Source organism: Chinchilla lanigera, unplaced genomic scaffold (assembly GCF_000276665.1).
Source record: "Chinchilla lanigera isolate Chin_1 unplaced genomic scaffold, ChiLan1.0 scaffold00054, whole genome shotgun sequence".
Lineage (NCBI taxonomy): Eukaryota > Metazoa > Chordata > Mammalia > Rodentia > Chinchillidae > Chinchilla > Chinchilla lanigera.
The window spans coordinates 6,157,506-6,183,128 of record NW_004955455.1 but is presented as its reverse complement, the minus strand read 5'-3'; the positions used below and the strand labels follow the sequence as shown (position 1 = coordinate 6,183,128).

The window sequence follows — 25,623 nt, the reverse complement described above, 5'->3', positions numbered from 1 at the left end:
TAAGTAGTCTTTCCTGACAGCTCAAGGCTTAAAGATATAGACCTAGAAAATCAACAAGATTTCAGGGCGAAGCTCTCTCCAGTGCAAAGACAGCATAAGCTTAAAAATTCCAACTGGACTGCTTTCTTGCCCCCTTATCATCTGGGTGTTCATAACATCTGTGAGCCTCCCATCTTCTCTCATGACAGAATTTTGCTAGAGTCAAATAAGAGGGGGAATCAGTAATGACTGGCACTCAGATAGCCCTCACCAAAGGCCCTTCCTCTCACGCTGTCCCAAAAGGACAATTCACCCTTAAAGACAATTCACAAGAACTACAATGGACACTGTAGTGGACTGAATTGAGTCCTTCCCACAAATTTCATATCCTGAAGCCCTAAATTCCAATCTGATTATATCTGGAAATAGGGTCATTAAAGAAATAAAGTTAAATGAAGTCATAAACATAAGGCTTTAAAATATGAAGTTGGTGTCCTTTTAAGAAGAGAAAGACACAACAGATATCCTTCTCTTTCTCTTTCTCTTTCTCTCTCTCTCTCTCTCTCTCTATCTATCTATCTTTCTCTCTCTCTCTCTCTCTCCCCCTGTCTCTTTCTCCCTTCCTTAATCCCTCCCTCCATGCATTTATGCACACAAAGAGGTCATATGAGGACACAGCAGGAAGACAGCTGTCTACAGCTAGGAAGAGAGGCCTCACTAGACTCCAACACTAACAGAACCTTGATCTTGGACTTCAAATCAAAAGTCAGAGAAAATAAATTTCTGTTATTTAAAACACCCAACCTGTGGGATGTTATCATGGCAGACTAAGACACCATTGTTTTATGACTTATTCCCCGCTGCCAGGTTTTCATGCTGCTCCTGCTCTCACTGAAGCTCATTAATGACACTGTTATCACCCTGATTTCCCAAACATTCTCTCTATCCACTCCGCACCCACACTGATGCCCACTTGGAAGTCACACTCCACTTGGGGAGTGGCCGTGTGACATGAATCATTATGTCCTTCTCTGTAATATCCTCCCACGTTCCTTCTGAATTCAAGATTTCAGAATTTATCTAAAATTCCTAACTTGACCTGGCTTTTAACTAACTTCTTTCCAAGCCTTCTTTCTCATCTCCTGAAGGGATTCAAAAAGCCAGGACAAGTTCTGATACCACTGTATAAGAGGGACTGGGTGAGAACAAATCTAATAGGCTTGATGGTATGGTAATTGGTGAAATAATATAATTATCACAAAAGGTAAGAAAGTATGGACTTTCTTTTGATTCAAGGGGATTCATAACCACATTTGACTGACTAAATTTCCTGTCTTAGTAAGTTAATGGAAAGGGATATAGAGAAATTATAGAATCTCCCCCTCAAAAAATGTTTAACAGGTTCATAGATGTCACTGCTTGACTCTCTTCTGCGACATCTCCCAAGTGATGGTCAGTGTCTACACGGATACTCTAGTGACTAAGAATTCCCTACTCACAAAGGAGCTGAATTGTTAAAAAGTTCTTTACTTTGAACTAAAATCTACTCCCTTCATATTTTCACTCTCATGGTACAGAACAAGGCAGATATCTCCTCCACTAGCTCTTCCAAGATCTAAGGACAGGGAGAGTACTCACCCCTCCTAATTATTCTTCAGTCTAAGCTTCCTCTTCTCATATATCTGCTCCTCACTGCTCACGAGCATGAATATCATCCACCTTGTTGGTCTCTGCTTCCCTCAGCTCCTTCCCTGTCCCCATATGGGCCTCAGACCCAAATAGACTATTCCAGAAACAAGTTGCCTAGAGTGAAGCAATCTGCCCTTCTTGACTTCTCACCTGGTTTTAGTATCAGCTACCAATAGCTTCAAATTTTGTTTTAAAACTGCCACTTATCCACAGGTTCTTGGCAATGCTAGTGGCCTGGGCCAAACCATCTAATTCTCATCACTATCAGGGTTCTGACTCTAAATTATTTTATCTATTTAACAAGAACAGCTCTTTTCTTATTACAATTTAGATTCCAAATAAGATCAGTGTCGTTTGCCTGAGTACAGAGGCACTAACACTTTTTTTTTTTTCATTTCAACCCCTTCAGGGTTTGCCACAAGTTAGATGGTTTTCTGTTATACTTTTCTAAGGGAAAATTACTTAAAACACAAAGAAAAACATCTAGCTGAATATTTTCTTCCTACCAACTATTAATGTTAGAAGCCAGAAGAGACAGTGGGGGTTGCAGCTAACTTTTGAACAAAAGGCAGACATCATTCTATTTAATGAGTACTCCTCCAGTGTTTAGCTTGGCCCTAGAAATGAACTCTCTGAACCGGTGGTCCTCACAGAGCATTCTGTGCACCGGGGGCATCAGCTTCACCTAGGACTCTATGAAAAATGCAAAGCCTCTGTTACCACCCAGAACTACTGAATCAGAGTAATAAGCTCGCCAGGTGATTTTTATGCACAATAAAATTTGAGAAGCCTGCCCTAGACTGCACTGAAGACCACTGGTTAAGCCATTTGCTCCTTAACCTTGTTTTGAGCTCCCTTTGGAAATGAAGTATAATATCTAGCTCTATATACAATTAGAATGTTAAGATCTAGAATGTGACAAAAGGTTTGGGGTGTGTTATGGTTTATATCTAAAGTCTCCTAGGGTCTTTCTTTTTCTTTTTTTTGGAGCTGGCTGAATCTACAGTGTGTAATTGATTCATAGTGCATTGATGGGATTAAGAGTCCTGGGATTAAGGGTGGATGATTGCTGGATCAGTCCACTGATTGATTGACACTGCCCTAATCTCGGTAGACTGGACACAATATAAAGGACAAAAACACTTGTCTCTCTCTTCTCACTTGTTGGTTTTGCTGTCTTCCACCATCATGAACTGTTGCCCCTCTGCCATGTGCCACCCTGCCTTGGAGCCAGCCAATTATGGACAGAAACTGTGAGCTAAATAAATCCTCCCCCCTTTACAAACTGTGAGCTAAATAAATCTTCCCCCCCTTTAACTTTGGGTGCCAGGTATTTTATCTCAGTAACACGAAAAGTAACTGAGACAGGGTAAAAGAGGCTCTCTCCAGTTCATGAACAAAAACCAAACTGCCTGTGAAATACTTCAAAGAATCAACAGCTGGGGTCTCATCCTACTGAAGAGTTTCTGCACATCTAAAGAAATCACCAGCGGAGTAAAAAGAAAACCCACAAACTGGGAAAAAAATTTTAGCTGACTGTCCCTCGGACAAAGGTCGTCTATCTAGAACATATAAAGAATTAAAAAAAATCAGCCCCCCCAAATTCAAAGACCCAACCAAAAATGGGCAGCTGAGATGAGTACACACTTCTCAGATAAAGAAATACAAATGGCAAATAAATACATGAGAAAGTGTTCAACAACATTAGTCATTCAAGAAATGCAAATTAAAACAACACTGAGATTCCACCTTACCCCAGTAAGAATGGCTAGCATTAAGAAATCAACCAATAACATATGCTGGTGAGGCTGTGGAGAAATAGGAACTCTTCTCCACTGCTGGTGGGAATGCAGACTGGTGAAACCACTGTGGAAGATGTTTGGAGATGCCTCAACAAACTAGGTCTAGAGGTCCTACTCAATCCAGCTATTCCCCTTCTGGGCATTTGCCCAGAAGATCTGAAAGCGATATATGTGCACCTATGTTCATAGCAGCACAATTTGTAATTGCTAAATTGTGGAAGCAACCCAAATGTCCATCCACTGAGGACTGGATAAGAAAATTGTGGTACTTTTATAGAATGGAATATTACTCAGCTATAAAGAAAGATAAACTCAAGACTTTTATGGGTAAATGGTCACAACTAGAGACCATACTCATAAGTGAAATAAATCAGACCTGCATGTATTGTCTCACTAGTGTAAGAACCTAAAAGAGTGAAACTACGAGGTATGATAGACATTATGAAAGGAAAGGAAAATGCTCAAAAGTAAAGGGCAACTTGGGTGTGGGAAAACAGAGGGAAAGTAGGGGAAATTATGTAAGTATGTATATACAGTATAGCTAACATAATTGTACTACTGTCTTCTATTGCTCTACAGAAAGGAACAGTTAATGATTACTTGTTTGATCAATCTTGTATATCTATGTTTGTTTTCCTGAGACACCACTTTGAAGTTACCAATAAGTAATACAACAACCATAGTTAATTTCCTACAACTTTGTCTGTAACTCTGTTTTGTTTACATTATTCTTATGTAAATGGATGTCTGTCTGTTAATATGTTTTCCTTCTTTTATTTTTTAAAATAAAAAAGAGGCTCTCTCCAAAATCCACTTCTTTACTTCCAGAGTTTTAAAGGTCTCTAACCATGGCATTTATCCTTTCCAGTAGGAGACTCTATCACTTCAGTCTTATGTCAACATATGCACATGGATTTCAACAAGCTTTGACCATCTCACTTCTGAGACTCTGGAACTAGCAGGCCCAGTCAACTAAAGATTTGCCAGACATCCCTAGGTCACAACAAAGTTACTGAGACACCTCCAATGAAAATCCACTGAAGTCACTCAAAGACAGAGCGAGATCCTTGGCTATCAAATTGACTGTCATGATATCACGGTGCTTATGTTCAAATAACTTATTTTTACCTACCAACGGCCCTAAAGTATAAGAGTAGGAGAAACCATGAAGTGCTTCCTTTAAGTGAAAAGGTGAAAATTCTTAAATCAATAAGGAATCAAAATAGATATAATCTGAAGATGCTAATGTCTCAATTATAACAAATCTCCTATCTGTAAAATTATAAATAAGGAAAAAAATCGTGTTAGTGTGCTGGCACACCTCAAACTGCAAAAGTTGCAGCTACAGAGCTTGATAAAGTGTGTAAGATGAAAAAAGTTCAAAAGAAGGGTTTGTGCTCATACTGATTGGGCAATTAAATGCTTATATCTTGTACTCTGAGTAATTAATTTAAAGATAACAATATGCAATGTATTAACCATTGTTACTCTATTATCTTGTTTTGAAATTTTGTGGGGTTTTTTTTGCTCTTTAAAGAAAAGAAAAGGCCGTCCTGGTATGGTGACACATGCCTATAATCTTAGGATTTACAAGGGTGGGGCAGGAGAATTATGAGTTCAAGTCCTGTCTGGGCTAGAAAGCGAGTTTGACATAGCAGACCTTTGTCTCAAAAGGAGAAAAAAAGACAAAGGAGGAGGAAGAGGAGTAGCAGGAGCAGGAAAAGAAGAGCAAGAAGAAATAGGCATTTAATTTGTGTCGTACAGGAAAAAACAGTATGTGTAGGGTTTGACGCTATCTATGGTTTTAGTCATCTGCTGGGGGTGTTGGAACTCCCAGTATTAGAGACTACAACGTATCTGTAGGAGATTTCAGTTTGGCAATGTATTAAGTTCACCATTAGTAAGAACAAGACCACAAGGAAGGTCTGATCCTACAGGTTCTATTCCATACAATAGGAAAATCTTATGGTCTGAGGATTTAGTTCAGCAGCACAGTGCCTTCCTGGCAAGCATGATATAAGTTCAATTCCCAGTACCAAAAAAAAAAGGAAAAGTTTTATCATTGATAACAGTTGGTTTTAGCAAGTAAATATTCCCTCTCTTTTATTTTTATATCTTTTTAATTAAAAATTTGTCTTCTTCCACCATATGGTCTTATTTTTTGGACTCTGTTTTAATCAGATTATCAGCTATGCTGACAAAGATTTATATATGGATTTCATTAATGTGCTCATTGTCATACTAATTATAATAGGGGAAACTTGAAAAACATAAATGACCAACAACAGGAAAACAAATGGATAAGTTAAGGCACATATTTATGATACAACCATCATATACAATATTATACAACCACTAAAATTATTATTAAAATGGTAGTTTTGGAGAATTTGTTATGACATGCAGAGATGTCACGATAAAATGTGAAATAAAAAGTAACATATAAATCTATATACCATATGATCCCCCAAAATGTTTAAATACATGCTTATGAAAAGTAAATACATATATATAAAAAATAAATGCATGCATGTGTGTGTGCTGTATGTGTGCACAAACTGATGGAAATATATCCGGATGTAACCAAGCTTACCTTTGGAAAAGAAAACTGATTGCATTTATTTTACTTTTTTCTACTTTTCCAACTTTTTACCATGAGTTTGTATAATTTTACAATCAGGAAATAATCCTCTAAAATCTTTAGCAATAAAGTACAAGAATTCCTGAGCTCTCTGACTCCCTGGCAGAGCCTAAGGCCTGGAAGCAGATAAGTTTTATATTTGATCTGGAAGGTGTAGAGAGACATTAAAATGCGCTGAATGTTACTACAGTTATGCTTTGTGTAACAGAAAATAGAAAATAGATTTCTTAATCCAGCTCGTCTGATGTTAAAGCTGGCATTACCTTGGAAATTATTAGAGTTGACCCCTTACTTTCAAATGAAAACAAAATTATAGCCCAGAGGAAGAAAGTGATTCAAGTTTACTTTTTTTTATTTTTTTAAATTTTTACATAAGGAGACCCCTAAGCCTCCCTAAGCCTTAGCCTCCCTAAGTGGCTAAGTTGCCTGGGCTGGGCTCAAATTTGCAATCTTCCTGCCTCAGCATCCCAGAGTGCTAGGATCACAGCCATGTACCACCATGTAGCACTGCCTGGTTCCTATAAAGTAATTTTATTTTTATTCTAACACTCTATGGAAAGTAAGACAGACTGTGCATACAGAGGTCTACTAACCCAGAGGTCAAGAATTTTAAAAAAAAATAGAAAATGTCACAAGTATGTGGTCCTAGCTTCGCAATCAGAGACAGCCAATGGATTTGAAAACAGTATATTGTTTCAAAATAGCTAGTAATGGGGAATGGGGATATAGCTCAGTGGCACAGTGCCTGTCTGGCAAGCATAAGGCTGTGAGTTCAATTCCCGGTAGCACAGAAAAAGTCTTGCATTCTTTGCTTGTGATCATCAAAATAGCTAGTAACAAGGATTTTTTGAAATAGCAGAGAAATGATAAATATTTGAAATGATAGATATCCCAATTACCCTGACCTAATCACTAAGCATTATATACATATATTTAAATATTACACCATATTCCATGTGTACAATTATTCCATGCCAATTAAAAATTATAAAAGATTTTTAAAGTACTCTGTAAATGATAATTCTTGAAAATGAAATTAATGATATACACCCTTCTGTGTAAATGATAATGATCAAAAGCAAAATTAAATGTCATAGACGCTCTTTCTCCCACTCCTTCTAAGTACATTGGGAGCCTTCTGACCTGGCTCTAATCTTGGCTCTGCCATACCAAACTCTGTCACCTTGAACTAGTCACTTTACTTCTTTAAGCTTCAGTTTCCTCCGTTGTAAGCTGAGGGTAAGAATCCCTTAGGCTTCCCCATAAAGGTGTCAATAAGCTTAAATGAGGGAACAAATGTAAGAAACCTTTAGGAAAGTTTTGCCTCACAAAGGCAAGAATATTCTGAAGCATATTGATAATGTTTTTACACAGGCTATATTTTTATGGAGGGCTTCCTGCAAAAGACAAAGATGTTATTTTCTCTTCAAGGAAGCACGACAGCTCTAAAGGAAAAGGCACTCCACTAATTTCAGGAAGCTGATTTCCTTGTTAACGGACCACATGATACCCAGAATGTCCAGAACTCTGGAAACACCCCTCTGCACCCTACTTCTGTCCTTATCTTTAAAGGACATCAGGTGACGCCAGGGCTTGCCTTCCATCTCTTCTCTGGGCTGTGTTGGACCTCTCCATCGGAATACCCTCCTGACATTGATTCTCAAATTTCAGTATACATCAGCATATAAGATACTCAGTTAAATCTTCATTTCAGATAAGTAATGAATAGTTGTTTACAATAAGTATGTCCCGTGCAACATTTGGGATGTGCTTACTACAAGTGTATTCTTTGTCTGGAGCTTGAATTTAACCGAACATCCTTTATTTTTATTTGCTAGTCTGACGGCCTTCATCAGAAATACCTGGAAGGGTGATTAAAGCCAATTTCCCATCTTATTCTAATTCAGTAGTTCTACGTTACGGACATACAAAATCGTATTTCTAACAAAGGCTCAGGTTTTGCTGATACTGCTGTTCTGACTGCCTCACTTTGAGAGTCTCATTTGTGGAGCATAAGGAAGGGAAAGAGGATCACGAAATTTACAGTGGCTCCAAGCATGAGACCATGTGCTTTATTCATGTTATCTTATCTAATGGCCATGAAAGTTCTGTAAAATTGATATTATTGCCATCTTTATTTTACAGATGAGGAGATTAAGGAGCAGGGGAGCAGAGGGACTTGCCAAGATGCCACAGTCAAAGGTTACTGAAATACAGGGTAAATAAGGAGAGTCCCCAGCACCAGAGTGACTTCTTTCTTCTCCCAGCTACCCTCTTCTAAATTTCCCTGAAGGGGCACAGTGAGGTGAGATGCTCCTCTCCCTGTAAACTCAGGAAGAGCATGTGCTCATCTGTATCATGATTTCTTTCAGGTTCCTTCCTTGACCTCTCAGGAACTTTATCCTTGATCAACATCTCCTTCCCCTGAGTAAGATGTATTCTCAACAGGTAAAGTTTATTTTTATGTTTTCATTAGTATGTGCTTGCAATATATAATCAATCTATATTGCATCATGGGGAGTTATTATAAGTGTACATACATAATCTCACCTTAATCCATTTTTACTTCTCTTTCCCCTCCCCCTCCTCTCTTCTCTCTACATCCCTAGATCCATTTCTCCTCTGCAAAATGTCTACCTGCTTGTTTGCTACCATTGATCTTTTATTTTGCTCTTTAAATTATTCGTATTTTGGGTTTTTCATATAAGAGAAACTGTGTGATATTTAACCTTCTTCGTCAGGGTAAGTTTGGAAAGGCTTAACCTTTGGCCCTTGCTGTCTCTCAGGGATTACACTTCCTGGATTGGGACCGAAATAAAGTGGAGCTCTTATATTCAGGATATTTTATTTCTGAAATGCTGGTAAATATTTAGACATAAGCTGTGCTCCACAGTCTGTCATAATCTGTGTTTACTCTACGTCACCTTGTGTCTCCACAGACAATGGTTATCTTTGACTCATTACCTGAATGCACATCCCTCCCTACCCAAAATACCAGAGAAACAGGAAATAATGCCCAAAGCCGGTGTTTTCCCACCAGTTTTGGCACAAAATGCAGGTAAGGTCTTCTGGTGGCATTTAGAGATCAAGGAGGCTGGGAAACAAGCCATCCACCAAACTAGATGGCCCCAACTCTGGAATCATCAACTCAATGTCCTTCACTCAAAGGGCCTGGCCTAAATGTGCTGTATTTCTCCCACACTAGTCTTCTTTCAATTCTACAAATACTCCACGCCCTTTGTACTTCAGGTCTTTTATATTTCAGATCTGTTTATTTTGTTTGGGTTGATTATCCCCCAATCTCCACATGCGTAGTTCTTTTTCTCTATTTTTTAATTCATATTTAATAATTGTACATATGTTCAAGGTATAATGTGATATTTCAAAATGTGTACACAATCTACCTTCAGATCAAGGTAGCTGGTGTATCCATCACCTCTAACCTGTCTCACTTCGGGCTGGCTCTTTCTGACACTTCAGGTCTTAACTTAAATTCCAGTCCTCAGAAAGGTCTAGACTTTTAACCTTCTCCAACAGGGTAAGTTAGGAAAGGCAAACATAAATTAAGGAGGGGCCTTCTCCTTCCCACCCACCACTCTTGACTCAAATATGTTTCCTTCTGGAACACTTACCCTTTGTTCATACTTTGGCATGTATTTTATGAAAACATGAGTGACATTCATACATACAGAGTCCACAAAAAAATTGTATACACACTTCAGAAAAAGAAAAATAGTATGATTTTTTTCAATAGATGGTGTTACTATTGTATGGAAGACCATAGGGGATACCATGGAGTGCCTGAAACCCACTACATTGCCAGTCCTTAGAGAAGAATTTGGGAATATGGTAAACCCAATGGACCAAGGTTACCCACGCAGCAGTTCACCGCACTAATAAATGCCTGGAAGTTAATGACCACCACTTTGAGCAGCTATTGTAATTGTAGAGGCCAAAGGCAACCCATATTAATCTCATGATGTTTCAATAATTTTAGCACTAAAATATTTATACAAATTTTTGTTTTCCTGAAGTGTGTATGCATTTTTTGGCAGACTCCATATATGGACATATAGAAGCACCTACCAGAACCTGACATAGTCAACATGTAGCTGTGGAGATGAATGGACAAAGAAAATATGGTATTTATACCTGATGGAGTACTACTCTGCTATAAAGAAGGATAAATTTGAGTCATTTGTAAGGAAATGAATCCATCTTGAGACCATATGTTAAGTAAGTGAAATAAATCTGACACACAAGCTTAAATATTGCGTGGATTCTCTTATACAAGAAACCTAAAGTATGAATAAAGGGCAAAATAAAAGAGATAATAGGAAACAAGAAGATACATCTTGTGAAAATAGAAAAGGGACCAAGAGATGGAGAGAAGGTAAAAAGGGGGTAGGGGAAGGGGACATAAAAAGAATTAAAGTGTGTTATGTACAGGTACCAGGTCTCCATGATGAATGTAATCATTATGTACTGCAAACATGTACTAATAAAAATATTTTTAAAAGCATGTAGTTGTAGAATAAAAGAGTAACAAAGTATAACTAGCTGAATGAACAAATGGATAAATGATTAAATTCACAGCTTAAGGAGGAAGAAATGGAGATGAAATATGATGGTGATGATGCTGATGATGACAACAATGATGATAACCAACTCAGGTAGCACTAACGCATACTTCTCTGAGATATTTATATGTACTAACTAATCCTCAAACAATTCTATAACCTAAGTGCAATGATCTCTATTTTGCAATTGAGAAAACTGACGCAGAGAGAAGATAACTTAGCTAAGCCACACAGGTAGGAAAGCATGGAACTGGGGTTCAAATCAATGGACCTTGGCTCCAGAGTCTATGCTCTTAACTCTATCTCTAAATCACTTCCCTAATATAAAGTTTATCCAAAAAGATACAAACAGTTGTGGTTGACTCACTTTGCAGTATACCACATGCCAGTGGTAGATAAGGAAAGCCCAGAGATATTTCTAATGTGGCTGCAAAAACTTCATCTTAGTCAATAATTTTAGCACTCTTCTTACTTCAGCTAAGTAGAATCATTTGATTATAATTTACATTTTCCTGTCTCTGACTATGGTTCTGATCCTGGGAGTGCAGCCTGTAGGAAAAGAGAAGCCACAGGCTTAGGGACTAACTAGGTAACAAGATCTTTGCTACACACCAGTCAACCGATGCCTAGAAATAGAAAGAATGCTCGAAATACACTATGCATGAATCAAAGAAGCTCCTCAGAGGGATCATGACAAAAAGCATGGGAGGAAAATAGCTACATAAAGAAAAAATGGAGGAGGATGAAGATGAGGAGGAGAAAGAAGAAGAGAGAAAGCAGTGAAAAAGAGAAGGAAAAGGAGAAGCAAGAGGAAGAGGAAAATAAAATGAAACAAAAAGAGGAGAAAAAGAAAGAAGAAAAGGAGGAAAAGAAGAAAGAGACTGGATTATTCAACAGCAAGGCTGGAACTGGCATAACAAGAAAAAAAAAAAAAGCCTTTCACCAAAGAGGATAGAGATAAATGCTATGGAAACTGCCATGTTTTGTAAAATCTTGATTCAAACTGGGGAAAGTTAAATGGCCTGAGATAGTAAAAAAAAGCATGGTGACACCAAACTTTACCAGGAGGTCCAACATAGGCTGCAACCAGGCTCTGTGCTGAAGGCTAGGCTTTTTCTTTACTATCATGAGCCCTAAAAAAATAAAACAACCCCCCCCCATCCTCTGGACAGAGGTACAAAAATTTGGAACAAGGTTAGAGCAAAAGCTTTGATTTAGACCCCACATCCTCGCCACTTCCTAAGTTCTTAGCATGGCCTCCACTGTGAGCACAGAAGCAGGGAGTGGAACATCGAAGTCTCAGGTGATACAACTAAAGGGGGCCAGCATGAGGGTCTGGAGCCATGTCCTTCTTCTCTGTCCCTTTTCTTTATTTCAGCTCATATTTGTCAACTGTTTACTTGCAGTCCAAAGCCTCAGAATAGGTGTTGTAATGGATTTTTAAAACATGTATGAAGAGCTGGCCCTCATCACAGAGCAGCCAGATAAATAAGGCACAGATGGTTTCTTGCAAATGGAAAGCAATCCAAACAGGAAGAAAGGGCCAAATGGACTTGAGAATCAGCAAAGGCAGGAGTCAGCTGTCCCAGACGTTTGTAGGGCCAACTACTTATCCTTCCTTCTTACTTCTTCCTGGGGCTCTCTCCCTTGGCATGCTGTCCGCCACTTGAGTGTTCATTTCTGTTTCTTTCCCTTCCTTTCTGACTCATGAGCTCCCACCTATATCTTAGGCCTGTCAGGCTTTATTCCAAGACACACTTTGAGCCCTCTGGCAGCATTAAAAGTGAGAGAACTTTGATCTAATCATTAAGTTTTAGAGACTTAAAGATAAAATCTGGTATATTTTCCTCAAGAGGGTTTTTAAAGTTTGAGAATCTCCTCTTTCTTCAGGTATACTTTTTTTAATCAGGGTCTCTGGTCAGCCTTAAATAAAAGAATTTCTTGGTTTTCAGATTAACCTTTAGACTCCATCTATTGGCCTCATAAATTTCCATCTCAACTGACAAAGAGAAAAAGACCTGAATAACCTGAACAGAAGGCGTTCTTATCTTTGCATGAACTTGAGTAAGCCAAGGAGTTAATCATCATCCATATTATAGGTAAAAGCTAGATCACTGAGAATTCAATCAGATAAGTGACAGTCTTTTCAAAAGTTCCCAATTGAACAAAAAAGAATATTAACAGCTACAAACGGGGCTGGGGATTTAGCTCAGCAGCAAGGTGCCTGCCTGGCAAGCACAAGGTCGTGAGTTCGGTTCCCGGTACCGGAAAAAAAACAAAACAAAAAAAACAAAAAAAAAAAAGAGCTACAAACGAGGGTTTACTACTGGGCACTATTCTCAGACTGTACATGTGTCCTCAAACATTTGCCTGTTTCTGTAAATAACATCTTATAAGAACACAGCCACAACTATAGATGCTTTTGTCCTACAACAGCACAACTGAATAACTATGACACGGATCACATAGCTACGAAGATGAAAATATTTGCTATCTGGTCCTTTACAGGATAAGTTAGTCAGTACTTGCCCTAAAGCATTGATATATGGCTTTTGATACTTTTCTAATAAAGCAAAAAAAGAAATTCTGGTTGTTGAGAGACACACAGCTATGACATCTTCCAGGTACTAGTAGGGGCATACCCATTTCCTGTGCTTGCTTCCCTCTCTGTGGTATACAGCCTTGGAGTTTTAGTCCTGGAAGAGCCTTTGAGATCCCTCCTCTGACTGTCTCGCATTATGAAGATACTCTCTGAGACTCAGAAAGGTTAATGAATTGCTCAGTATCACAAAGTGGAATAAACCAAGTCTTTTGGCTCATTATGCAGTTCCCACTCCCTGCCCTTTGGAATGTTTATGTCTGAGTAGAAGAAGGTTATCAAGGGGTTGTCTCTGATACACTTCTTCCCATGAAGCTGACTCTGCTAATGTACAGGTAAGATCAAATTCCTCTCCAAAAGAAAAGTCTCCTTTGGACTGTGTATCTGGGGCCTCACTTCTCTGAGTAATTTCTGCTTCCTCTAGCCAGGAAGTCAGGAATTCCCCTTCACAGGTCAGTTGCTGAGATTCCTGGCCTTCCTACTCCCACATCTCTTAAATAATCATCACAGTGCCATACACAAGCAGAGGTTAGCTAAAGGTGCCAAACCACAATGCCGCAGAAAATGGGAATCCTGAGTTACTAACCGGTCCACAATTATTTAAGTATACCTTCATAGTTTCATGTTACTCAGCTGAGTTGGCTTGGCTCGCCTTAAGGTGACTGAGGCTCCTGGGGCTTCCCTTCCTGGCTCCCTGGGTAAGCTGACTCTTCTTGTCATTTCAGCCCTGGAGTACTGGCCCCACCCCTCTGATTGTCCCTCACTTCTATCCTCAGGCCAAGGTACAATCTGTTTTCTTCTCTGGAACTCACTAACTTTGTAGGATCCTGCCCTTTTCCCAGAACTCCTGGATTTTCACCGTTAATCATCATAAGCACTCTTTTCAAGTCTACCTAGGACTACCTAGACCAAACTTTCCCCTATCCAATTTCCTTTCAGACTTTATGAGCTCTGATTTTTCTCCTACTTTTCTCTTGGGTTACTCCCAAGCCTTCCCTGCCTCAGTTATCTAACCGGGGTCCATGTAAATCCTCCCTTCCTGAAATCCCCTAGGACTCTCTTTCAGGAGCTTCTCTGGCTGCCTATTCACAAAGAAACTGAGCTAAAGACCAAAAAAGGGGGGCCAATGGACTCCATTATAAGGTTTCTGTCAGAGCAGGCCAAGAAATGTTAGCTCCGAAGAGCCTGTAGCCTCTGTGACAGGCGCCTTGGACCAGTACGTTTAAGAACTGATATTCTGGTTATGGCCTTATTGACCAGTAACAGCTTTAACAGACTTCATATTTTAATTCATATGAAAATGTATAAGTGCAATTTTGATGCTGTTTTAAATATTTTTCAATTTTGGAGGGAAAGTACTTAGATGTATATTTTCTTACATGCTGTGTTTTTAATTCCTTCTTATAGGTATGCACTACTGTAGTGTTTAAAACAATTAAATTTTAGAGTGAAAATCACTGTGCTTATTTTTCTTTTAAATTACCCATTTTTAAAGTTTATTAAGTCAGCGGAACCTTGCTCTCAAATAAAATGTTAACAGATTTCCCTTATATAAAATAAAACTTGAGTTTCTAGGAGGTAGAGAAGAATAGCCTCAGAAGTATTTTTGCAGGTACCATATTTTGTGGTTAACAGAGTAGGAGAAGCAGTACCTTAGAATGCTAACCTATTGTATTACACCTAAGCCAGCATAAGACATACAACGTAGCACAAAGAAAGAGAAAATATTGCCACTTTACCTAGGGCATGCCACTGACTGATTATAAGATGCAACCCACTTAAATAAATTAACATGATTTATATGAATATTTACTTATACTATTATAGATCATCAACTCTAATATACATATGAATCGTGTTAATTTATTCATATAATCAATCTGAAAATTTTAAGGGAATCACCCACAATGGTTTTAGGTAAAAGCTAGTTTTCATTTACTGAGCACTAATAAGTACTGTGCGCCAGGCAGATGATAAATGGGGAAGGTCCCTCAGCACTCCTGGCCTTCTCTCCGTTTCTTAATGTCCTCCTCATTTATTAAGCACTGTGCAAATAGAGTGCTGAATGCTGTACTTGGTTATCTCACATCATTCTGATACATGGACAGATATACAAACCATTCACAAAATCTTAAGAAGGCTTCAATGGAAACTATGGATGGGGAAAAGAACGTTGAATGTCAGTCTCACCCAGGAAGCAGTGACTTCTTCACAAAAGAACCAGACTTGATACCATGTTCAGTTAGGATAATCCAATCTAGAGACACGTGTAAGGAAAACAACACCCCTTAGGAACCCCACAAAAACCACTGACTCCTACCTACTCTGGGTGGGGTTAATCCCTTTCATCAACCAGCCCTTGCCCAAACCCAAAGTCAGACACTACCAGGAAGAAAGACACCATTTCTGGTTAAGATGTGATGCATTCCCAGGCCTAGTCCAAAATGCAAATCTCCTAAGGATGATTCTGCTCCACACCTCGTCTCTCATTGGCTTTTCCAAAACCCAGAAATGAGAAGTTAAAGTCCCACCTCCAGTACATCAGTACATAAAGAAATACAATTTAATATCTGTATTACAATCAGTAGAAGGAAAAAGCTATCTAGAAGTGCAATGGCTTGTCTTGAAGGTAGTGTGTTTCTTGTCATGTAAGAGAGAGGAGAAAAAGGTGAGCTGGGTGCAAACTAAGGGTGGTAGGCACTATCCAAAAATGGCTATAAAGAACTTGAAATATGGCTATGTGACCACAGCAGGCAATTTTTAATATTTGCTTGGTTTTTTGAAACAAGCTCTTGCTATATAGGTCAGGTTGGCCTTGAACTCACTATGTAGCCCAGGCTGTCCTCAAATTCCAAGTAATCATCCTGCCACAGTCTACTGAGTGCTGGTATTATGGGTGTGTGCCACCACACCCGGCTGCAATTTTTAATTTGACCTAATTAAAATCTAATTAAAAGGCTAATGAGGGTATGGCTACCATATTGGACAATGCAACTCTAAAAGAACAACCTCAACCTTGTCTTCAGCTTTGACATCAGAGCTGCCTCTTCCATGCCTGCTTTGAGGAAAATATCAAAGTCCAGAGCATGAGAACACAAAAACCCTGACACAGAGTTGAAAGGAGGTATCCAAATGTATGTGCTTATACTTTAAGTATAGAAGTTATAAAAAGAGATTGCATGAAAGACTAAGAGGAAGATTAGCATCTAGCCAGTATCTTGGCCACCTTAAGAGTAGATTAGAAGACTTCATGGCTCCACTTTAGTATAAAATCTTAAGAGGTGGGAAGAATGGAAACAATAGAATGGTGGTTGTCAGAAGCTGGTAGGGAGGGATGCGGGGAGCAGATGAGAAGATGCTGGTTAAAGGTTACAAAGTTAAGATGAAATAATTCTGGAGCTCTATCATACAACACAGTGAACCCTAATTAATAATAATGTATTGTAAACTTAAAACTTGCTAACATAGTTGCTGGGTGCGGTGGCATATGCCTGTAATCCCTCAAGGTTACAGCACTGGGAGCCTGAGGCAGAAAGATTACTTGCAGTTTGAGGCCAGCCTGGGTTACAAAATGCGTTCAAGGCCAGCCTGAGCTATGCAGAGAAAGCCTGTCTCAATAAGATGGAAGAACAAAGGAAAGAAAGAAAGAAAGAAAGAAAGAAAGAAAGAAAGAAAGAAAGAAAAGAAAAGAAAAGAAAAGAAAAGAAAGAAAGGAAAGGAAAGAAAAGAAAGAAAGAAAGAAAAAGAAAGAAAGAAAGAAAAAGAAGGAAGAAAGAAAAGGAAGGAAGGAAGAAGGAAGGAAGGAAGGAAGGAAGGAAGGAAGGAAGGAAGGGAAAAAATTGCTAAAACAGTAAAACTTAAATATTTTTACCGCAAAAAGAATTAAGATATGTTATGTCCCCATGATAAATGTAATCTTATATATTGCAAACATGTACTATAAAAATAAAAAATAAATTTTAAAAAGTATGCGAGGTGATGTATATATTAATTTGATTTAATCATCTCACAATGTATCCATATATGAAAATGTTATATTATACACTGTAAATACATATAACTTTTACTTGTTAGAACTTTTAATATTGAAATGACTTTAGATATAACCCAAGCAACTGTTAAAATACTGGTTACTGGTTATCCCAAAATAGTTAATCAAACACCAACTAAGGATGTGGTATGACTTCCTGATAAATTCTCTGTGGGCTGGGCATATCATAACAGTGACTGTCTTTATTTCTTGCTTCTCTTCCTCCATTCAACTCAGAGCTGACACTCCCTGTTCTTTTTATGTATGCTTCATTACCCCCATATTTAATCAGTTAATCTTGTATTTTAAGCCCAAGGACTTACATACTTTGGCCAAATTATTCAACCAATTGCTTCAGCGAGAACAAATCAGAATGGTCACTGGACTGAACTGATAAGCCCGTCAGTAAGCCTGTGTTGATATGAAGGAAGTAATGTCCTAGTTTCTTTCCCATCCATGCACATGTCCTTTTGTTGAGTTAGTTCTGCCTTTGTACAAGTGTTAGGTAAAATACTTCTTATGTTAGATAAAACACTACTTAAATAAACAAAATATAAAGTCTATTAAGAGATGAAAAAACCTCATCCAGAGAAAAATTGCAGTTGGAAATTTTTTTAAAAAAAGCTGAGTCTCCATCTATTCAGTGAATATTTATCAAAGGCCTCCTACCTATTAGACATTGCATAAAAAGCTGGAGAATAGGACAAAATCTCTCTTCCATGAGACTTGAAGTAGGAAAGAGCTTTAGTTACTGATTTTCCATCTTATAAGAGGTCTCACTTTTAATTACCTTCCTGGAAAGTAAATATTATCAATCTCATTGTATAGCTAAAGAAATGTAAGCTCAGAGCCAGGGGTGGTAGTGCACACCTGTAATCCCAGTACTTAGGAGGCTGAGGCAGGAGGATTGCTGACAGTTCGAGGCCAGCCTGAGCTACAAAGTGAGTGCAAGCCTAGCCTGAACTGCATAGCAAAGCCTTGTTCCAAAAAAAAGACAAACAAAGGAATCTCACATTTATCCAAGATTACTTTGGATAGGTTCTTTTTGTTTCTCCATACTGCTCTCCTGTGCAGTTTTTTCCTCTAATCCTTGGAGGATTCCAAATTTTAATTATTTAAAGGCTATTCACTTGCCAGGCATGATGGTGCATGCCTGTAATCCCAGCACTCGGGAGGCTGAGGCAGGAAGATCGTTGCAAGTTCGAGGCCAACCTGGGCTACAAAGTGAGCTCAGGGCCAGCCTGAACTGCATAGTGAGACTCTGTCTCAAAAAGACAAAAAAATAAAATAAAATAAAATAATAAAATAAAGGTTATTCACTTAACACAAAAGATTAAGAATACCCACAATACCTGGTAAACTTGAGACCTATTATCGAGGATCTAGATGAGCAGAAAGATTATTATCAAGATTATTATCAAGACCTATTATCAAGGATCTAGATAAGCAGAAAGAATTCCCACTCCCCACAGTCAAAAAGAAAATGGGTTCCTAAAGCATATATAAACAAATAGTATTTCAGAGAAAACTTACCGGCCACCATACCATACTTCGGCCTGCCAAGAAGAAGCCTCCAACAGTCCCACGATTAGTGGAAAGCATAGCCTGAGGAAGAAAGGACCAACAAATTAATAGAAAACTGGAAGAGTGACCTTGCTAGCTAGAAGGACACACACTTCCCCACACACTGGGATCTTCTTTTACCCCATCCTCTTTCTGAAACACTGTCACATTCCTGTTCCCCTGAAGCCTCAATGTGCTCAGAGGAAGGAGGCAGGGACCAACACTTGACAGACAAGGAAACTGAGGTTCCGAAAGTTTAGACAACTTGCCCTGGTATTAGCTCTGCAATTAGCTTACCTCATAGCTTCAAGCAAGTCTCTCCCTCTAGAATTGTTCGTTTGTGTGTTAAAGAGGGGAAAATGGAACTTCATCTTTCTTACAAGCATGTCAAGTACGTAATGAAGCAACATTCTTTTTAAACATACAGTACGGTATGTGACTTACATCTCAATAAAACTGTTTCCAGAAAAAAATGAAAAATGCTATAAAAATGCAAAGCATTCATAATAAATATTATACACAAACATCTACACACATTCAAATTCAATTCAAATCTTTCTTACCTGAGGATGTAGATAGGAGATTTCTGGAATTATTACTTAAAAACATATTGTAACAAGTACAGTAAATATGGGGTGGAGGGTTTCCTTTGGATAAGGATGAGAGAAATACTTCACAGAGAAACAGATGACCAGAAACAAATAAATCCCAAGGATTCGGGCTCCAGCAACCATCTAGGAAAAGGCCATTCTGAAGGTCATTCTGAGTCAGAGAAGGTGGATACCCTCCAAGTATGGTTGGCGGGACAAGAAAAGTTGGTTCGGGGCCCAGACACAATCCTTTTGTAGTTGATCTCAGAAGCAAGGAGCTTAGAGGAAGAATGCAAGAGCAGGACTTAAAATAGGGCGCTAGAATAATTCAGGAAAGGCATTTGCTGTGGAGAAAAGGTAAGGAGAGGTGTGTGTGCGTTGGATCTTTTCCCCTTGAGAGTCCTCAACCTCGCTTCTCTGCAAGTCCAGACTCTACATTCCCTGGGAAACCTCCCCTACAACTCTCTGCTCCTCAAGTACCCTCTCTCTACTCCAAACACCTAGAGAATCCCACTGGCTGTTGTTGTTGGTGGTGGTGGTGGTGATGGTGGTGGTTTGGTTTGGTCTAATTGGTTTGGTTTGGTTTGGTTTTGGTTTGTTTTGTTTTTTGTTTTGTTTTGTTTTGTTTTGTTTCTTGAGACAGAGTCTCCCCATTTATTCCAAGCTCAACTTGAACTCACTATGTAGCACAGGCTGGCCTGGAACTCACTGCAATCCTCCTGCCTCAGCCTCCCAAGTGCTGGGATTACAGGCATGTGCTACAACACCCAGCTGAGAATTCTACTGATATCTTGTTCAAAGTTCTTTCATTTTTTTTTCACTTTGTGTCACTATATTACATTTTTTTTGCATTTTTTCCTTCTATTAGTGCCTATTAATCTTACAAAATATTGAGTTTCAATGCATATATGTTTTGATATCGATCCCGTCTTTACACTCCCTGCACATTTCAAGTGTTTAACCTCTCATGAGGCTTAGTAAACAGCTTGTGCATAGAAAGGCACTGTTTTATGATCAAGGGATGCACGAAGAAAATTCCAGTGCTGCAGATCCCATTTGTAAATGCCATTAAATTCACCTGCTCATTCTACTACTAGATAAAAGTGTCCCGTATTTGTAAACTTCAAAGGGAAATGAAGTGCAGTTAGCGTCACACAACACTGTTGTTTTTGGTTTTGTTCTTTTCTCAGTGGAATAATGATGTTATTGAGCAAAGGAAGGAACTCAACACTATTTAGATGAGAGACAGATTTGTAAGCGGTGGATGCAAAAAAGGTTCAGACATGACCTATTGTCTTCTGACATGTAAAGTGGAACGGTTACTCAGCACAACTTACACAGGGCATAAGCAGACAAAATGGGGAAAGTCCTGGGATGCCAGGGTTGGGCTGAGTACCAGGAAGGATTTCCTCTTTGTTAGAGCTGTCCAGAGATGGGAACGGGGTCAGTGGGGAGAGTTTCTGTTGGAAGTATGCAAGTGAAAGCTGTTGACAACTTGACAAAATGATTTTGTCAAATGATCTAAAGAAGAAATGTGAAGTCAACCAACATTACCCTCTGTCTTTATGAAAATATGTGATGAAAGAAGGAATTTGGCATCAGTTGGACATGGTCATAGTGATGCAGTGGTAGACAGGCCAGTAAAGAGAGTATTTCCAGACAGGATCTTGTCTTAGGGAGGGTGAAAGGAAGAATAGTAGAAAGAGTATTGGCTTTAGCATCATCAAATCTGGATTTTAATTGTAGGTCTGGTATTGAATGATTTCTGTCACCATCTCTGATCCTTATCTGTAAAATAGGAGGGGTGAGCTCTCCAGAGGCCATTCCAGTTCACACAACAGTTATGCCATTGGTTCAAATGATTGCATAAGATAAGGGTCGTAATGACTTCAGAAGATACAGTCATATTTTAAAGAATAAAGGCCTGATGGTAAATAGTTTAGGTTTTGTGAGATACATACAGTCTGACATTTTGTTTTATTTTGTTTTGTCCTGTTTTGTTTTCATACCCCTTAAAGATATGAAAACCATTCCTCACTTGTGGCCCATACAAAAACATTCCGTGGTCAGATTTGGCCCATAAACCATTATTTTTAATATGGTTTAAGGGGTTGCAGGATAGCTTAATGAACTCTCCCACCAAGAATAAGATCAGATTAATAATTAATAAATAAGATTCAGTTTAAAAGGATATAAAATCTCCCAGGGAGCGAACTGAGAGATGGTAAAAGAAAAATGGAAACAAATACCAAAGAAGTTATCATTCAAGCCCCAAATATGATTGAATGAGGAGAAGTTGGAAGAGTATAAGACAGAACAAATAATGTTGGAAGAGACGGGGATGGTGACAGAGGGACATTGGCTGTGGGCAATTTTTCTAAATGGAGGAAATTCAATGGTCCTGGACCCTTCTATCTGTTCAGCCCAGGGATCACACAACAGTCAGAGTGTCCATCCCTAAATCAAATCACTTTTGATACCTCTATAGCTAAAAAGAGGAGTTGAGTGGAAGAAATCTAGCATGTAAAAAAATACATATATACACAAGATAGCTGAGATAATTATACTACTAATTCCTATTAGTTCATCAAAAGGAACAGTTTGTGCTTATATTATTTGATCAGTTTTCCATGCCTATATCTTATAAGCTGAGCAACTACTTTGAACATAACAATATGCAATATAGCCATTCTTAATTTCCTACTATCTTGTTTTGAAATTCTGTATCATTTTTTGATTGGGGTTTTTTGTTCTTTCTCTTTAAAATAAATAAATAAATACATAGTCCAGAGGCACTGACTAAAGCGGAAGATTAAATGCAGACAAACACGAACAAGGTTGTTAAGTAGCATTTAACAGGACAAGCGGTTCTAATTCACAGCCATTTAAAAGTGCAAACACCATTTAAAAAAAAAAAAAAAAAAAGTGTGAACCTCCTCAGGACCAGCAGGGCTAAAGCGAGATTGGTTATGAAAACCAAGATAATTAGGGATTGTCTGGGAAACAGGGCAGTAGAGGAGGGCTAGCAAAATGATGGATTCACATCTTGGCTCCAGGACATAAAAAGCAGGATAGGGTGGGTGTGAAGAAGGCAGATACAGTGGCAGAGTCCCTGGTGCTAAGGAAAACTAGGAGTTAAGACACCTGAGTTCCAGGAACAATCCCAGCTATTACAAAATCTTAAGCAAACCACAACTACAGAGGGCTTCGACTTCCTTGTCTATAAAATGGGGCTTGGTATTCCTGTTTCCCCTGTCTTGTGGCTTTTTGTGAAGATGTACTACCCATCACCTTACCCATTTTACTTGAAAGGACAAAGGGTCATATCCTAGGGAGGAAATGATAATAGTACCTCTGTTTGTTTGTTTGTTTTTAATTATCCATAGAGTCCATAAACAGGTTTCAGATTCATCTCTGCAGAATCTCGCAACATCCTTGCAGAGTCATAAGAATAGATACAGTGTATCTATTGTAAACTTGGGTAAACTGAGGCTGTGGGAAGTTATCTTGCATTATTTGAACCATGTGAAAGCCAATACTAAGCAAGTACTCTGGCTCCTAGCTGGACATTTTTGGTGAAGCTGAGAATACTGAGGAAGAGCCAGCAACACTGACCCCGTGTGACACTAGGGGAGTCTCTCTGCCACATCTGGTTTCCACAGCTTCTTTTTTTTTTTTTTTTTTTTTTTTATTTACACTTCCTTAAATCTCTGCAAAAGGTGAGCATCTAGGGAAGGATTCACACCCACGCATCTCTTCTCTGAGTCAAAAGTGTGGAACAACCACCTGCTGGCATGACGGCCTCTTTCTGCCTGTCACTTGAAGCGGCTGGAATATTAGCACACTTTTAAAACACTTCTTCTAGTTGGTGGGTGTGCCAGAGTCTGTCCTAAATGAACTTTCCAAGTTCCAGGCTGCGGAGAACAAGTTTCTCTGGTTTGGTGTGTGCCCAGCGTCCCGAGAAGAGACACCTGTACTTCCTTCTCTCTGACACCAAGCCACCCTCTGGTCTTCCTCCTCCTCCTCCCGCTCCACCCAGCTTTCCATCTCTCACTCACTCCCGCCTCTGGGAAAACCTTCCCCTGCACCCCAGGACCGGGGCGCTAGTCGGCCAACCCCTAACCCCACCTTCTGGCAGCAGCTGTGGCTTTCCCCCTCTACAATGTTCCCCTCCGAAACCGGAGAAATAAGAGGCAGGACAGTAGTCACCTGCCTGAAGACCTTCCCTGCAGGCTCCAAGTTGGAGCTTTCCGGTCCCTGTGCTCCCCTGCCGTCTGCCATCCTCCGCCTCCCTTCTCTGCTCACAGGCTCCAGGATCCTCCTCCGGCCTTCCTGGCGAGCTCCCCCAGGCAGCCGTCTGACGTCCATTCGTCCTTGCTTGCCCCTGCCCCTCGCACCATGCCCCTGAATTCCTCTCAAGCGTCTCCAGGCGCTTCTCCTCTCCACAGAGCTGCAAGCCCGCCCGCCCCCTCGCAGCTCACCCATCAATTCTCCGTGTGCCCTCTCTCACCCCATCCGGGGTCCGTCGCCCCTTCAGCCCACCTCCCCGCGCCTTCACATACCCACAGCCCAACGGCCATCACCACCACAAAGTAAATGACAATGACGGAGATGTCTGCGGCATTGCGGATGCGCTCGTAGGACTGCACAGGTTCGGAAGAGGTGGTGGCCTGTGGGCTCCAGGTGGTACTGTCCATGGCGATGGCGCTGAGTCCGTCCCGTCCGCGCAGGCCGCTCACTCTTTATGCAGCCTCCGGGTTAATAATCAAACCCGTGCCCTCCCCGAGGGAGGAGACCCGCAACGGTGGGGCAGCGAGGCAGTCGCGCCGGAGCGCTGCGCTGCGCTGTGCTGCGCTGCACCGTCGGGGAGCAGCTCTGGGCTGGTAGCGCCGAATGACTGGCGCGGGGACTGCCAGCGGGGTGGTGGCGTGCCGCGCAGGTAGTCTGTCCCTTGAGCAGGGAGAGGCCGGCCGGGGGTGGTGCCCATTTGGCACAAAGGCCCTCTGTGCTCCCGCCGCGGGCATCCTGCCTGGCTGCCACGCCTGCCTGGCCACGGGGTCCCACCCGGGCAGAGCAGCAGTGACTCCACAGAGGGACCAGGGCTCCTGGGGCCAAGAGCCTAGAGGCTGCAGGTCACCTGCCGCCTGACCTTCTGCCAGTCCCGTGATCTCTGTGGGACTTACCTCTCCCTGTGTGACATGGGTGCAAGGCTTTTCCGAGCACCCAGCCAAGTTGCTCTCTGTGAAGAACATCCTTAGGAAGACTGTCAGTGCTGGATGCTGCTGGGGAAAGTTCAGCACAATCGTCTGTTGGGCACGGGCATAGCCGTTCACCTTCCTGTGTTCCTGACTTCTCACACTCTGCAGCCCCCAGGAGCACTGTTACCCCACCATAAACAGAAAGAAACCGAGGCTAGGAGAAAGGTCCTACTGGGAGCCACTTCCTGCCCTGTCTGCCCTCTTCAGTATCTGTGAGTTCTGCATTCAGAAAATTCAACCAACTGGCTGCTGGAAATTTTTTAGAGGAAAAAAAATTGCAGCTGTGCTCAACATGTGTAGACTTTTTTCTTGCCATCCTTCCCTAAAATACAACTATTTACATGGTATTTGCATATTATTACATAATACATAGCTTTTACTTATGCAGTGGTACCTTGGTTCGTGAACTTAATTCTTTCCACAATTATGCTTGCAGTCCGGTTACAACCGGAACTGTGGGATGAATTCTGCGACCAGAATTCCGCGAAAGAATTACTGAGGTATGCAGGCATTATAAGTAATCTAGACATGATTTAAAGTATTTGGGAGGGGCTGCATGGGTTATTTGCAAATGCTATGCCGTTTTGTATAAAGGATTTGAAAACCTGCAGATTTCAGTACCTGCAAGAGGATCCTGGAACCAATTGCCCTCAGATACGAGGAACAACTATTACGTGCTTTGGGGCCCTTCTTACAGCACACAGAGGAAGACACTAGGCAGTCCCTCGCAAGGAATCCATCTAACCCTAGCCCTTCCTGGGGACTCAGTCTGCCCATCTGAAAACAGAAGTCTAAGCCACAAAACCCAGGTTCAGATGGGAGATGTCCGAGAGAGAGGAGACACGATGCTCCCAGGGTCACACAGTAAGCCAGAGGCAACCTTGGCCCTACC

The 25,623-nt window shown here is 40.3% G+C and overlaps 1 protein-coding gene across 1 annotated transcript in view; it reads right to left on the bottom strand.

Annotated features, from left to right (window-relative positions):
* Window positions 1-24,356, bottom strand: part of Slc5a1 (solute carrier family 5 (sodium/glucose cotransporter), member 1) — a gene marked incomplete in the record, with an annotated part of 78,178 nt that extends 53,822 nt beyond the window's left edge. The window contains 2 exon segments of the mRNA XM_013520495.1: window positions 18,854-18,925; window positions 24,036-24,356. Coding sequence (XP_013375949.1) covers window positions 18,854-18,925; window positions 24,036-24,170 — 207 coding nt within the window.
* Between the last annotated feature and the right edge of the window lie 1,267 nt (window positions 24,357-25,623).